The sequence below is a fragment of the Hoplias malabaricus genome, chromosome 1, assembly GCF_029633855.1.
Source record: "Hoplias malabaricus isolate fHopMal1 chromosome 1, fHopMal1.hap1, whole genome shotgun sequence".
NCBI lineage: Eukaryota > Metazoa > Chordata > Actinopteri > Characiformes > Erythrinidae > Hoplias > Hoplias malabaricus.
In genome coordinates, this window is record NC_089800.1 from 13,788,640 (window position 1) to 13,803,374 (window position 14,735).

The 14,735-nt window shown below is 41.2% G+C and overlaps 1 protein-coding gene across 3 annotated transcripts in view; it reads left to right on the top strand.

The window, feature by feature from the left end:
• Positions 1-192: 192 nt before the first annotated feature.
• Positions 193-14,735, top strand: part of prkag2a (protein kinase, AMP-activated, gamma 2 non-catalytic subunit a) — an 80,554-nt gene continuing 66,011 nt past the window's right edge. Inside the window, exons 1-2 of one of the 3 annotated variants that reach the window (XM_066646828.1) lie at positions 193-467; positions 8,736-8,807. In XM_066646828.1, the coding sequence (XP_066502925.1) occupies positions 381-467; positions 8,736-8,807 (159 nt within the window). In that variant the 5' untranslated portion in view covers positions 193-380. Of the gene's footprint in view, positions 468-6,980; positions 7,062-8,735; positions 8,808-14,735 lie in introns of those variants that run through there. The other 2 variants (XR_010795604.1, XM_066646830.1) reach the window with 2 other exon arrangements.

Sequence of the window (14,735 nt, forward strand, 5' to 3'; positions counted from 1 at the left end):
TCCTTTAAAGCGCGTCCGCCCCGTGCGCGCTCCCGCATCCGAGTCGGGAGCGCGCCGCCGCATGGATCTGCAGCAGCTTCCAGCTTGAAGGTCCAGTGTTGTTTTATTTTTCTGTGTACGCAGTCCACATGTTCTGGTTAAGGAGCAGAAACCTAGCGGAGAGAGCGGCTCAGCTTTGATTTTGTCATTGAGCTCTTTTTTTTTGCATCAGAAGAACAACTGATTCTCATCGATAAAGTTTACTCTCGACAGAGAAGTTAGACTGCATCTGTTTCTGTGGCTGTGAGGATGGTTAGAGCAGGTTAATACAGTGTTTTACTGAGTTTTTCACCGTCTGCGCCTGCTGCTCGGGGGAAATTTCTCTTCTCTGGAGAAGGAGAATGGGAAGCACTGCCATGGATTCCAAGACGAAAGACGCAGGGAAGAAATCAGGGAGAAAGAGAAGGTCGCTGCGGTTGAACATGCCGGTAAGTCACAGCGCTCACTCCTTCAGCAACATTGCTTTACCGATGAGGCTTTGATCTGCACTACGAGCCAATCACAGCGCAGCATCGGTGCTCAGGTCCACCAAGTGGGCGGGGCTTGAAGAACCACTAACATTCCACCATGACAAGCAAAACCCCGCCCCCCTGGTTGTGTTTAGCTGCTATAAGACTTAAAACAAGACCCCCTGAAGACCACTCCTTACATTCTGAAAAATGCACTTCCTTTGCTATAACAATAACAATAACAATAATAATAATAATAATAATATACGTTTATTGTCCATTTTGTATTTTCAATTTTCCATATAAGTGCACTTTGTTGTTATGTAATTTCTGGACATCTGTTGCTCTGTATACTTTTTAAGCCCCCATTCATCCTATTCTTCACTAGTCAGTACCCCAGGACCACCATAGTGCAGGAATGATTTGGGCTGTGGATCATTCTCAACGCTGTGGTGACACTGCCAAAGTGGCGGTGTGTTGTGCTGGTATATGTGGATTAGACGAAGGAGTGCTGCTGGATGTTTTAAACCCTCAATTCTAACATGGACAGAGAATAGTTCAGCAACCAAAAATATGCAGCCAACTGTGTCCTGTGTTCACTGAGGAAGGACTAGAGGATGACCAACATAAACTGTGCCTCAACAGATGTGCAGCTCTCTTCGAATATACATCTACAACGTGGAGCAGTGAGGTAGATGTGTTTAACAGAGTGGACAGTGAGTGGACACAGTATTTAAAAACCCAAGGAGCATGGCTGTGTCTGATCCACTCTACACCAGCACAACACACTAACAAACCCCCACCAGGTCAATGTCACTGCAGCGCTGAAAATGATCCACCATCCAAATCATACCTGATCTGTGGTGGTCCTGCAGCATTCCTGAACACTGAGGAACAGGGTGAAAAGGGGCAAACAAAATATGCAGAGAAACAGGTGGAATACAGGTCAGTACAATCCTGTACAGTAGAACCACAAAGTGCTCCTGTATGGTCAGTGGAGCTGAGAGAATGGACAATGATTGCACAAACACAGAGGTGGTCATAATGCTATGGCCGATTGGGGTATAAAACTGATATAATGAAACCTGAAAAAAGCACTGACCTGGGGGAGGCTGTGTTCAGTAAGCCATAATGAGATCTTGCCGAAATCTTTTTTTGTTTTCTTCTATGGCTCAGTGAGTAGTCTTCTTGGGTTAGTGTCATGTTGCAGTAATGAATCCCATTATCTGATCACATGCTGGTGAAAAATGTAATTATCCTGTGACGCAAGAGATAAAGAAACAATAAATAACCAAGAAACAGCAGTGCTGTTGATTCACAAACATCAACTGTTCTTACTGTTCTGAAAAATTTTTGCTTTACAAATTATTATTGTCTGATTTACGTTGTTCTAGTAGTCCTATGTGTGGTGTTTTCAGGTTTCTCAAGGCCTATTTTTGTTAAACTCTCAGATGTTCATAGTCTGTTATCTACCATGTTTATGATATATCATCACTGTCCAAAGCAAAACATTCATTCATTGTCTGTAATCTCTTATCCAGTTCAGGGTGGGTCCGGAGCCTACCCAGAGTCACTGGGCGCAAGGCAGGAACACACCCTGGAGGGGGCGCCAGTCCTTCACAGGGCCAAAGCAAAACATTCATTCATTATCTGTAACCACTTATCAAATTCGGGGTCGCGGTGGTTCCAGAACCTACCTGGAATCATTGGGCGCAAGGCGGAAATACACCCTGGAAGGGGCGCCAGTCCTTCACAGGGCAACACAGACACACACACATTCACTCACACACTCACACTGGGACTGTGGGAGGAAACCGGAGCACCCGGAGGAAATCCACGCGGACACAGGGAGAACACACCAACTCCTCACAGACAGTCACCCGGAGCAGGAATCGAACCAAAGCAAAACATGCATTTTCAAAATAGTAACTTCACAGGAGAAGAAAACACCTTCTCAGCTTTCTGTGGAAGTCACTGAAAAATAATTTTGCAGCATTTCTATTGGTTCATTCATCAAGAAATGTTCATGCAATGTGACAGACAGCTGCTGTTTTCCAATGATGCAGTAAAGTAAAAATTCACAAAAATGTTTATATGTTTTTCACTGATATATATATATATATATATATATATATATATAATGTGTGTGTGTATGTACAGTATTTGTTTATCTAGGGTGGGGATTCTCAAGACAGGAGTGTGAGGAGTTGTTTATTTGTGTGTGTGTGTGTGTGTGTGTGTATATGGGTGTGTGTGAGGACATGCCCTTTGTGCTAGTACTGTTTGCTGTGATGGTTCCAGTCTCAGGATGGCACTGCTCATCCCTGTCAGATGCCTCAGTGGGAGTGGCTTGGAACAAAAAGGGCGGAGCTTAGCAGCTCTGCTGTTCTGCAGGGTGGTAAGGAAGCACTTTGCCTGATGTTTGGGCCAGATAGTCTGCTGTTATTCTGGTGGTGTGTTTTCTTTTTTTTTTCTTCTCTCTCCCTTGGCTGCAGCCCAAGCCATGCCTGGAAGTCTGTACATTTTAAAAGAGTGTGCTGTTAGGAGAAATTATTTATTGTGATACAATAGTAAATCCAGATAAACTCTGAGAATCTGCCATGTTTGCTGTGTTCGCGGTGCACCGTCACGCCACCCTGTTACTCAACAGCCATCCTTTGACCTTTTAACCCTTGCAAGGTTAATTCAGCATGTTGTTTGGAAAATGATGATTCAGTACATTTACTGAAGGGGGGGAATGGGGGAGCATGAGGTCACCACTGTTACGTAATTCACTCTCCCATTTGTCAACAGGCTGGACATGGCTAACAAAAAGCCTCAGGAGGTTAACCGTTGTTATTCCATAATCCCATAAAGCTTCACCATAAAGCTCAGAGTTTTATCTATGATGCAAGTATTTACTAGATCCACTATCATATCTCCGCACAAACAGATGAGGCTGACAGATAGCCCTGATGTTTTGATGGATTTGTGTTTACACAGCCTGGCAGACACACACACACACACACACACACACATATATATATATATATATATTTGGGCTTGATTACCTATTTAATATGTAAGATATGAACTTTAAACAATGTGTATATACTGCATGTATTTACCACCGTTATTTTATCAAAATCTTGTTTTTATACATGAAATAATATGGGTAACTTGATAGATCAAAACTACATGCATATAGCTAGTGTCAAATACTTACAATGTACACACTATTTTAGCACCATTTGTTTGTTTATAAATAATATTAGTCAAAAGTTTGCATTGAATAAAACCATCCACATTCAGATAGATATAATTTGACAACAAGTACAAATAAGAACTACACACACTCTCAGTGCCTTCCCATCATGCTCTGTCCTCTTTGAGGGCGGTGCAGGCCTGTCAGTCAGGCCCCAAGCCGGCCTTGCCCAGCGACTGTGGCCCTGGCTTCATCAAATAGGATTTGCAAGTGCTTGAGGCAGCAGTTTTGTTGACTATCTTATTACAGCACTGCCCTTGTCATTAAGCACCACTTCAGCAGTACAGACCCACTCTGCCTCTAGCTTCACTTCGTCTTTGGGCACTTCTTCCTCTGATTCAAGTGGAGCAGGCTTTGTTGGCAGGATCCTTGCAGAACAGGCAGCAAAGGGCTTCAAAGATGCAGAGCAGATTGTGATACCGCACTCTGCATCTCAAGTCTGTGGAGACTGGGCAGCCGGAGAGGGATCGCTTATCTTTCTCGCTGTCATCTTTGCTTGGCTGTAGGTAAGGAGGCACCCCGCTCAGAAGCAGGCGTTATTGATCTGTGAGATTGGTCTGCAGGTCCTGTCAATAAAGGATTCAGCATATCTGTTTTCATCTTGACTGGACTGTGTTATCAGTCAGAGGGAATTAGATCACCGCTCTTCTGGAGTCGAAAGACTGTGTGCAACAAATGATTTGACTTTGAAAAGGGCAGGAAATCTGCTTTTCTGTATAGTTTTTAATTTCTTTCTTTTCTTTTTTTTTTTTTGGTCTGAATAGCTCAGTGGAGGTCCATAATGTTACCATGGAAACTTGTTGAAAATTGAACAGAAAGGGATTTTCATGATAAGAAAGGTCTGCAGGGGAAAATGGACCCATCCGAGGTACTACTTATTACAAGAGATCTGATCAAAGGAGTACCTCTGTTTATTTTTGGGTGGGGTGATGTACACATTTAGAACAAAAAGAGTATGAATTTTTGTAATGTTTGTGGTCAGTGCTGGAATAAATATCTCTATTGATTTTCTTTTATTATATATATTATTTTTTATTATTTCACACAAAGTTAAGCCGGTTTCATCATCCTGTAAAATTTGAAGATGCAAGGGCTTTGTTTGTGTCAGATATATATATATATATATATATATATATACTCTGTTAGGACTGGTTGTTTCCAGATGCATATACTGTTGCTGCTTTTTGCTTGTGGGAAGGTTATGGGTACGACAATGACACATATGGTCACTCTTAGGACTGTACACTTCCAGTGGTGTATATTAAAACTACACTTTACTGATAATGTTAAATGGACTCTTTTCCTCAGCCCTTTCTGCTGGCTTTTGTTGGCAGTCACTCACTTGATGAGAGAGCCTTTTAGCATGGACGCTTTTCTGAAACCTCAATGTGAAGCAGTTGGTGTTGGTCTGCAGTTGGTTGAAATTCTGGTCTTACAAGAGATGTTACAGTAATTGCAGTTGTGAAATTATATTTTGGGTGAAAAGAATGGCATCATGTAGTTGTTCTTCCACCTACATTTGGCTGGAACAATAAATGGAGGACAATTTTATTTCAGCGGGGCTGGATGAATCCAGTTGAAGTGTTGCATTTAGCAGTTACAAACAGACTGCCAAACAATCATGACTTGTGTCAGAACGAAAAAAAAAAAAGTACTTGTCAATATGATCAAATGTTCTTGCGCCCTGAGTGGAATGAAGTGAGGTATTTGCCACTTTCTGAGTCACATGTAGAGTGCCTTAGCATTTTAAAGAGCTTTGGTATGCTGTTTGGTCAAGGTACATCCAGTCATCCAGAGTAAATCCAGAGAACCCAAGCGCACAGTGTTGGCAGTAAAATGGAGGGTGATATCCAGTACTCTTTGTGTGTAAGTTGTTTCCTGTTGTTTTGATGATAAAATGTACTTTATTTGTCTTGATTTTTATTGGAATGTTTGGTAGGAAGTTTGGTAGATTTACACTGCTTCTTAAGGTTCAGACTCCTTTTGTACTTTGTTTAGAACATATCTATGGGGTGTCGCTTTCAAGCTCCTACCTTTTCCCATATTTCAGCAGTTTATCAATGGAATAAGCAGCATTTTTAACCTGTCATCACTGGTCTTAGATTTTTGCTTTTAGAATCCAGGTAGTTCCAGTTTTTTATGTTATACTACAGCAGTAACGATTCTATTCAATTCTATTCTCTTTTATGCTTAGAACTACAATTAAAAGATGGGTGGCAATGCTTTCGTACCTGATAGAATAAGCATTTCCCCGTTCTGGTCCAGCAGGGTTTAGTACGGATGCCGTTTCACAATACCAATTATTTGGTATTTTTTCATCCAGCAAATTTTTTTACATTTAAGAATATCTTTATTTTGGAGATAGTCTGTTCTGACAGCAGTGATATTTGCATCTCCAAAAAAAAAAAAGATCTTTTCTGAAGCCGACACGGTTGCGCAAGCGGTAGTGACACTGTCACACAGCTTCAGAGTCCAGCTCCGGGTGACTGCCTGTGAGGAGTTTGGTGGGTTCTTCCTGTGTCTGTGTGGGTTTCCTCCCACAGTCCAAAAACACATGCTGGTAAGTGGACTCAGAAGTGTCCATAGGTGTGAATGTGTGAGTGTGTGTCGCCCTGTGAAGGACTGGCGCCCCCTCCAGGGTGTGTTCCCGCCTTGCGCCCATTGATTCCAGGTAGGCTCCGGACCCACCGTGACCCTTATATCGCCTTAAATACGCTTATCAAACATTAATAGATTACTTTAGAAATGAGGTCACTTTAATTTTATCTCCACTGAGCACTTTATATTTCTACAATAACAGGCTGTAGTCCATTTGTTGCTCCTCATACTTTGTTACCCTATAGTCCTTGGGTGCTGAATCATTCTCAGCTCTGTACTGACTTGTTAGTGTGTTTTACAGTTTGTATTATATTACATTTAAAAACTGTTGATAATGGAGCCTGTACTGAGATAGTCGACTATATGAGAGCCAAGTATTTAATTTAAAATATTATTTCATTTTATTTGTTATTAAATCTGTTATGAGTCACTGGAGAGCTCATTGTAGAGCATCATTCAGCTCTGTCACATGGTCTCAGGTATAATCTCAAGCATGAGTGAGATTTGCTGTAAACAGGGCTGCAGCTTGAGGAGGAGCACTTTAGCCAAGAGATCAAGTTTCACTTACAAACCGGTTTATACTTGGCAGTGTAAACATTTCCTGCTCCACAGATGTATCAGTGAGAGCTGTAAGATCCAGCTCCGAAGAGGAGAGGAAGGGGCCACTTGTGGATCATGACTTCTTCTGTTTGCTGGATTAATTTGGGATTGGCAGTTTGGCTGTTTTACAGGTTTGCTTTAGTGCCATTTGAGTTCCATCAATAGGCACAGCAAAGCTTCTTTTAAGCTTAGTTGCTTGTGCTGTAGCTGCTTTATTTTTGTGATACCTTTTAGTCTTGTGGTTTTGAATACCAGTGTTTTCATAGCTGCTCTTATATTTGCAGGAAATGTTTCAGTACATTGTGTAATCACTGTATTATCTGATAGTGTTTCTGCGATTCTGAAAGTGTGTTTATTTTATGATCAAAATCTGACCGCTGGGTAGACACCTGCATATAACACCTTTTTTTAATGAAGAGAATTAGTAGATAGTTGGTCACTTTTGCTGAAGTAATAAATAGATTGTTGAAACATAGCTGTGATCATGTTGCATTAAGCCACTCAAGCATCAGTTAGATCAAATTCTAATGTTGGATTATTATTAACTAGTAAAGTACAGGGGACAGATACACTGGACAGATACACTGCTCCACAGCCTAAATACTGGATTCTTTACTCTCAATTTGCTTACACCTGGCATTAGTCACAGGGCCTAAACCTTAAGTGCAGCTGATCCAGGGTCCCACTTCGTTTTGTGCATTTCTTTAGCACACTGTGTATTCAGAATTAAATGGCTGTATCCTCAGTGAGTGGTCCTACTTTAGGGACATGCATACAGTGATGATAAAGATGTGAGGTCTATAGGTGATCTGTGATATGTTCTGGTCAAAATACCACAAGGATCAAACACACAATTTTTAAAATTCATCTAAACGGCCCTTTTCAGAAAGGCATGTTTTAGCATGTGAAGTGCACAGGAGTGAGATGCAAAGTTTTTAGCCCTTTCAGATTGCTGAAATCTCAAATTGGTTTTAACATTACAATTGTTATAGTCTCTTTTATGTTTACAGATATCATATGGTGTGAGAAACCTCACAGTTGTTAGCAGTCCATAATTTGGACCTATACTAGTCTCGAACCTCCAGGGCAAACTTGATAAGGCAGACTTGGAACACCTAACAAGTCTTGGCTGTCTTAATAAACTATTCCTTCACTAAGACACAACATGTGCACAGCCTGTGCTTCCTTTTCTACATAACTATGAAATCTAAAGAGAATAAGACAATGAAAAAAGAACAAAGCTTCAAGTATAGATTCTTGTCCTGCAGGGATTGTGTTAGGAGGCTGGTATGTGGGAGGACACTGAACACTGGTGATTCTCTTCAAAAGACACACGGGAATGTGTTCCCTCAGTGACTTTTGCTTTCTTTAAGTCTTAAAAAGCTCTTGACTGCCAATGTCAGTATTTATGTAACGGCTCTGACAGAACAGTACCTGTGCAATACCTACACAATGTATGTGCAATATCCATGCTGTGAACGTGTATATTATATAGTTTTATTTTTTTTCCCTCTGCTAACTGTTTACATATTTATGTCTACAGCATATCTTAAATTTTGTACTTGTATAATGCGCACCGTTGTCTACTTATTGCACTTTGTTTACTTCATTTATGTATTTTGCACACTCTGCTGCTGTAACAATGCAAAATTCCCCATGTGGGACAATAAAAACTTTTGCTTGTTTGCTCCTCCAAGCATCTGCTTGTAAATATATAACCATTGCTTGTAGCTGACAACTGCCTATTAATATCAAGTTAATAGCTTTTACATTAAATTATAGCTGTTTTTGGGTTCCTTTTCCAGGACCTGAGCACGTTTGCCATGCCTTTCCTGGAGGGGGATGGTGAGCATGCTGAGAAGGACAGTATACGTAAGGTAAGGTTATTTTAATAGATCTGCAATTAGCCAGTTATTAATAAAACATGCTTTAATCATCATCACATTAATGTACAGTGAAATCTGGACCCAGCATTTAACACATCCATAGCAGTGAATACACACACACACACACACACACACACACACAGGAGATTAGGGAAGATGAACAAGTGAAAACACACACACACACACACACACACACACAGGAGATTAGGGAAGATGAACAAGTGAAAACACACACACACACACACACACACACAGGAGATTAGGGAAGATGAACAAGTGAAAACACACACACACACACACACACACAGGAGATTAGGGAAGATGAACAAGTGAAAACACACACACACACACACAGGAGATTAGGGAAGATGAACAAGTGAAAACACACACACACACACACAGGAGATTAGGGAAGATGAACAAGTGAAAACACACACACACACACACAGGAGATTAGGGAAGATGAACAAGTGAAAACACACACACACACACACACAGGAGATTAGGGAAGATGAACAAGTGAAAACACACACACACAGGAGATTAGGGAAGATGAACAAGTGAAAACACACACACACACACAGGAGATTAGGGAAGGTGAACAAGTGAAAACACACACGCGCGTGCGCGCACACACACACACACACACACACACACGAGATTAGGGGAGGTGAACAAGTGAAAACACACACAAAATGTCACTGTACAATGAACAATAAGTGGATTAGGAACACTTTGTAGGTACAGTCTACAATTACAGACCAGCACAACACAAACGATCACCACCACCACATCAGTGTCACTGCAGCGCTGAGACTGATCCAAAACCCAAATCATACCTGCTCTGTAGTTGTCCTGACCACTGAACAATAGGGTGATATGGGGATTAGAAAGTATGCAGAAAACTGCAGTGATTGTTCAGTGTATATCCCGACCATTATTCCACTTCACCAAACTTTATTGCTGACACCATTCGTTCAGTCAGCTTGTGTTCACCTGCCATCCACACCATCCACAAACTCAGATTCATATGTCAGTCCTCCAGAAGATGAAGTGTGATCCACCGCTCTAGAGAATGTGTTTTCACTGCTCCAGAGTTCAGTACCGGTGTGCTTTTCACACTCTAAGCTGACGCTTCACATTGCGCGTGGTGATCTTAGGTTTATGCGCAACTGCTGGGTCAAGGAAACCCAATCCACGAAGCCAAGTACTTGTGCAAGCACAGGGACGAGAGGGAAGTTTGTAATTCAGCAAAAAGTACCACAACTAATGTGTTATTGCGCCTCAATTCACCTTCACAGTAACATCATGGTTGGAAATCAGATGAACAGATTTAATGGACAGATGTCCAACGACAGTAAGTGTCATGACAGTAATGAAAGTGACAGAGTCAGTTACACCTTTTCAGTTGCTGGTGGTTGTATGTGGAGATTGCATGATTATATGCAACTGTTAGAAATTGGATTTTGCTAAGATATTTCACATTTAAAGAGCTGTCACTGTGGACATCTGGTCATTAGCATTAGATTGTGGTCATAGCAGGGTGTGTAGCATTTGTTCCGTCTTTGCTGCAATCATTTTTTGGGAAGGCTTTAGACTAGACGTTGGAATAGAATTGCTTTAAGTATCTGACCGCATTCAGCCACAGTGATGGTTCTAGCTCATGTGATGCCCCAGACAAACCCATCATTTCACCCCACATTTTGAAGAAAAACTATAGAATTGTATATAAATACAAATAATTGTTGTAGTATTTTTAAGTTAAAACTGTGCTAATTGACAGATTCCCCTGCTTCCCCCTAGTGGTCTTGAGGGACACTTCACCTACCCTGCCCCCATCCCTGTCTCATACTTCTTGGCGTCTGTGAAAAAGAGGCAGGCTGCACTTGTACACATATCGGTGTTTAGTTACAGTTATAGCGATCAAAGCACTAAACTTGATCACCGGTGAAAAGGATCATTCATACAGAATATCAGGGGCAACGAGACCTAAGGTGGGGTTATAATGTAAACAGAAGCAGAGGGTGGAACGGACAGGAAAACAGACAATGGGGAAGTTACATGAGAACATGACTCTCATGACACAATATCTGATATACAATTGTCACCATACTGATTTTTTTTAACACCCTCAGCATGAGAACACTAGTGAAATTAGGTACTGATTTTAACTGATTAGTGTTGGATCGCAAATGCTCCATCACTCAGAAGAATGCAGGTCTGCTGCTCTATGGCCCAAAATTGGGAGGCTCATGTGTGGCTGCTCCTGAGTGTGCCAATTCATTTCATAGACTACACAAGATGTACTTACCCAAACATCAATCAACTGGCAACAATGTGTGCACCTCAAAGGCATTTTTACAATCTTTTGGACATACAGTGTGTATCCAAACACTCCTGTTGCAAGTGATATTCTTCCAGGGCTCCTTATGGCAAAGAAGTGTCACATTAGTAATGATTTAAGGACACTCTTGTGATGTTCCCGAAGCTGTGCCCAGAATAAAAGGGATGTACAAAGCTCTCCGTGATGTAGATAAAATGAAACCATGTCTCGCTGTCTCATGGCTTGGCAGTTTGCATGAGAACTCCACGGCGCCGTGTTCTCTCTGCCCTTATTATGATGTTTTGATTATCACTGTAATAGGACGTAAATGAGACGCCGCTCTGATAACCTCATTTGTAATCAAGCCACAACCTTCCTGAATCTCAGCAGCAGAACTCGCTTGTGGTACCTTTCGGTGTAGCACTGGACAGTCATCAGTTGCTGGTCCTGCTCCCTTGACCTCTCTCACAGCAGCAACAAAATGTAATTCCTGGTAGTTCAACATGAGCTCCCTCAGTTGACCTACTATTTTTAACCTAAAATAGAAGGCAAATGGATTTTCGTCTTTCTAGAGCAAGCAAGTCAACATTCAAAGCCTTTTTAGTGTGTCTGAATGCCATTTTATTTGCAGCAGACCCTTCGTAGATCTCCCCAAGTGCTGTAACCCATGTTTCCTCTGAGATGCACGAAGGCTTTACATATTTTCAAAATTTGCATAATTAAAAATAACTCAACAGACTTGGAGAAGAACACTTATTGAGCAATTATGTAATTTCACCTAAGAGACCACAGCAGTGGCTAGCATTTTAATGAGTGATGGGTAGAGAGAGGGCGATCCTATCCACTGAGACAGAGTGAGACCAATTAAACTTTTATGGACCCCCAGCACCAAAGGCTGAGTCATTGGTATGAACTGAAGACACAGTCTTCGGATGATAAGGCCTGTGCTTAGACAGTTACACCAGTCTGAAACCACATTAATCGTGTGTTTCATGTGTACAAAGACAATTCCTGACAGATGGACCACAATAAAAATTTTCAAATGTCTCAGAATATAATATTTTTATTAAAATTTGAGAGCATTTTTCTTTTCTCCTACAAAGTAGAGCTGTATAGTTTGAATTATTTTTGTATATATATAATTTTATGGCCTATTTCGACTATATATTGATTTTTAGTTCTAGTTTTACTGTACCCCTTGTCTGCAACATGGAGGAGAACCAAAACACAGAGGCAAATGAGCAACTCAAGCAGCTTGTACCAAAGAAAAATGCTGTATCTGTTGTTTGAAGGTGTTTTTACTTTAGTCAAGACAAATGTAAACACGGACTGAAAGCACAGCCACCAGAGTTAAACCCTCCAGTCAGTTTCAACATTTGAAGCACAATCACATCACCAAATATGAACCATGTATGACTCAACCCTAGAGACTGAGAAGCTCCCAACAACAAAATATCACAGCTTTAATACTTAGTATTTAGAGTACAAGCCTCGTCAGTGAACTATGAGGCAAAACAACAACAACAAAATATTGTTCATTAATCGTAATCAAGTTAAAATATTCGGTAAATCATGATATTGTTGTTGTTGTTTTTTTGACATATTGCCCTGCACTTCTACAAAGCTACTGTTATGGAGATACCGGTTTTTGGAACAAGGATACTTGATTTGTTTGACACAAAGGTGCAGGTTGTTGTGGGGTCTGTATGCACCACCTGCACTTTCACATCTATTGCCGTGACCTTTGTCCCTGTCTGCACACTGTAAACATGGAGGATTTCTGCAAGTGTTTTTCTTGGTTTTGTGATGTAGGTTTAGATTAGATCCTCAGCAAGGTCAGTTGGGGGTTATATTTGCTGTGTGCTGTAGTGTTTGTGTGTGTCTGTGTAAATAGTACACGAGCTTTGTTTTCCATCAGAACGGCACAGGCTGAAATGTGGGGGCACAAGGAAAAAGCTGAAAAGCAAGTGTCAGCGTGTTTTTTCAGTTTCCAGCTCAGTCCTAGAATGCATGAATGTGAGTGGAACTGAGTTTTTCCATCAGCTTTTGAACGTAGGATGAAGTATCCCTTCTCCTGCTCTATCACATGTTAAAGCTCAAGTTAGCAAATTCTAAAACAGCAATAAGTTTATGTTGTGTTTGTGTGATTAATAGCAATGAATTTATAGCATTTAATCAATGTTTGGAATGTTTGAGGGTTTTGTTTCTTTTCTTTAGACTTAAATCTGTCAGAACAGAATATAATTATAATTATTAATATATATAATTTTCTATTTAATTATTTTTTTGTCATAATGCAGCTACTTTTGCATTATACACCAAATGACAGCAATAATGATTCATTCATTCATTCATTCATTATCTGTAACCGTTTATCCAGTTCAGGGTCGCAGTGGGTCCAGAGTCTACCTGGAAGCCTTGGGCGGGAATACACACTGGAGGGGGCGCCAGTCCTTCACAGGGCAACACACACACAGACACACACACTTTTGAGTCGCCAATCCACCTACCAACGTGTGTTTTTGGACAGTGGGAGGGTACCGGAGCACCCGAAGGAAACCCACACGGACACGGTGAGAACACACCAACTCCTCACAGACAGTCACCTGGAGTAGGAATCAAACCCACAACCTCCAGCTCCATAACCCCTGGAGCTGTGTGACTTCGACACTACCTGCTGCGCCACCGTGCCACAGCAATAATGATAAAACACTTAATGTTTAAAATAGTGTTTTTAAATGTTGTCTGTAGGTAGCACTGCAGGTAGTTTCACTGTCACTGGGGTTCACTGGGGTTTTGGGTTCAATCTGCCTCAGGTCACCTTCCTTCTGTGAGGAGTTTGGTGTGTTCTCCCAGTGTCTGTGTGGGTTCCCTCTGGGTGCTCCTGTTCCCTCCCAGTCCAAGAACACATGCTGGCTGGTGGCTTGGCTGTGTGTAATTGTGTGAGTGATTAGATGAGTGTGTGATGATGTGTAATGGACTGCTGCCCTGTACTCAGTGATTCTGGGTAGCCTCCAGACACAGTGACCCTGAACAAATGGATGCAGTTGTAGAAGATGAATGAATTAATTAATGAACATTGTCAGTCCCAGATTTGGGTGTGTCTCTAAAAACTGCGGAATTGCACATTAATTATGCAGCAACACCATAAATTCTGGTGGGACATTCACTGTTACAGATGGATTACAGCAGTACAACATATAAATACGCTTTTATCAGTGATGTTTTTTTCATGAGTAAATACGGCAACTGATATATGTGCATTTACATGAGCTGTGCTCCTGTTGTCCATCTGTGAGTACATCACCTGTAGTTATGTAGCTGTTGCATCTATTCCTAAGGTATTAGTAAAACAGTTATTAAAGACAATATAAAGTGGGATCAGTCAGTGAAACCTTTATTAAGCAAATGTCGTCATAATGCTTTGCGCCTTACTGCATTTTGACAAAAGTCCCCCAGTAAATCCATGTGAGCCTTTGCCCTTTTGCCCTGTGTTGTTTTGTCTGCCTGTGTGTGTTGGTAAATTCCTCTGAATGAATGCTATAGATACCAAAGACTGTCGGGGCCACGTGGTCAGGGCTCATAGAACTACTGTA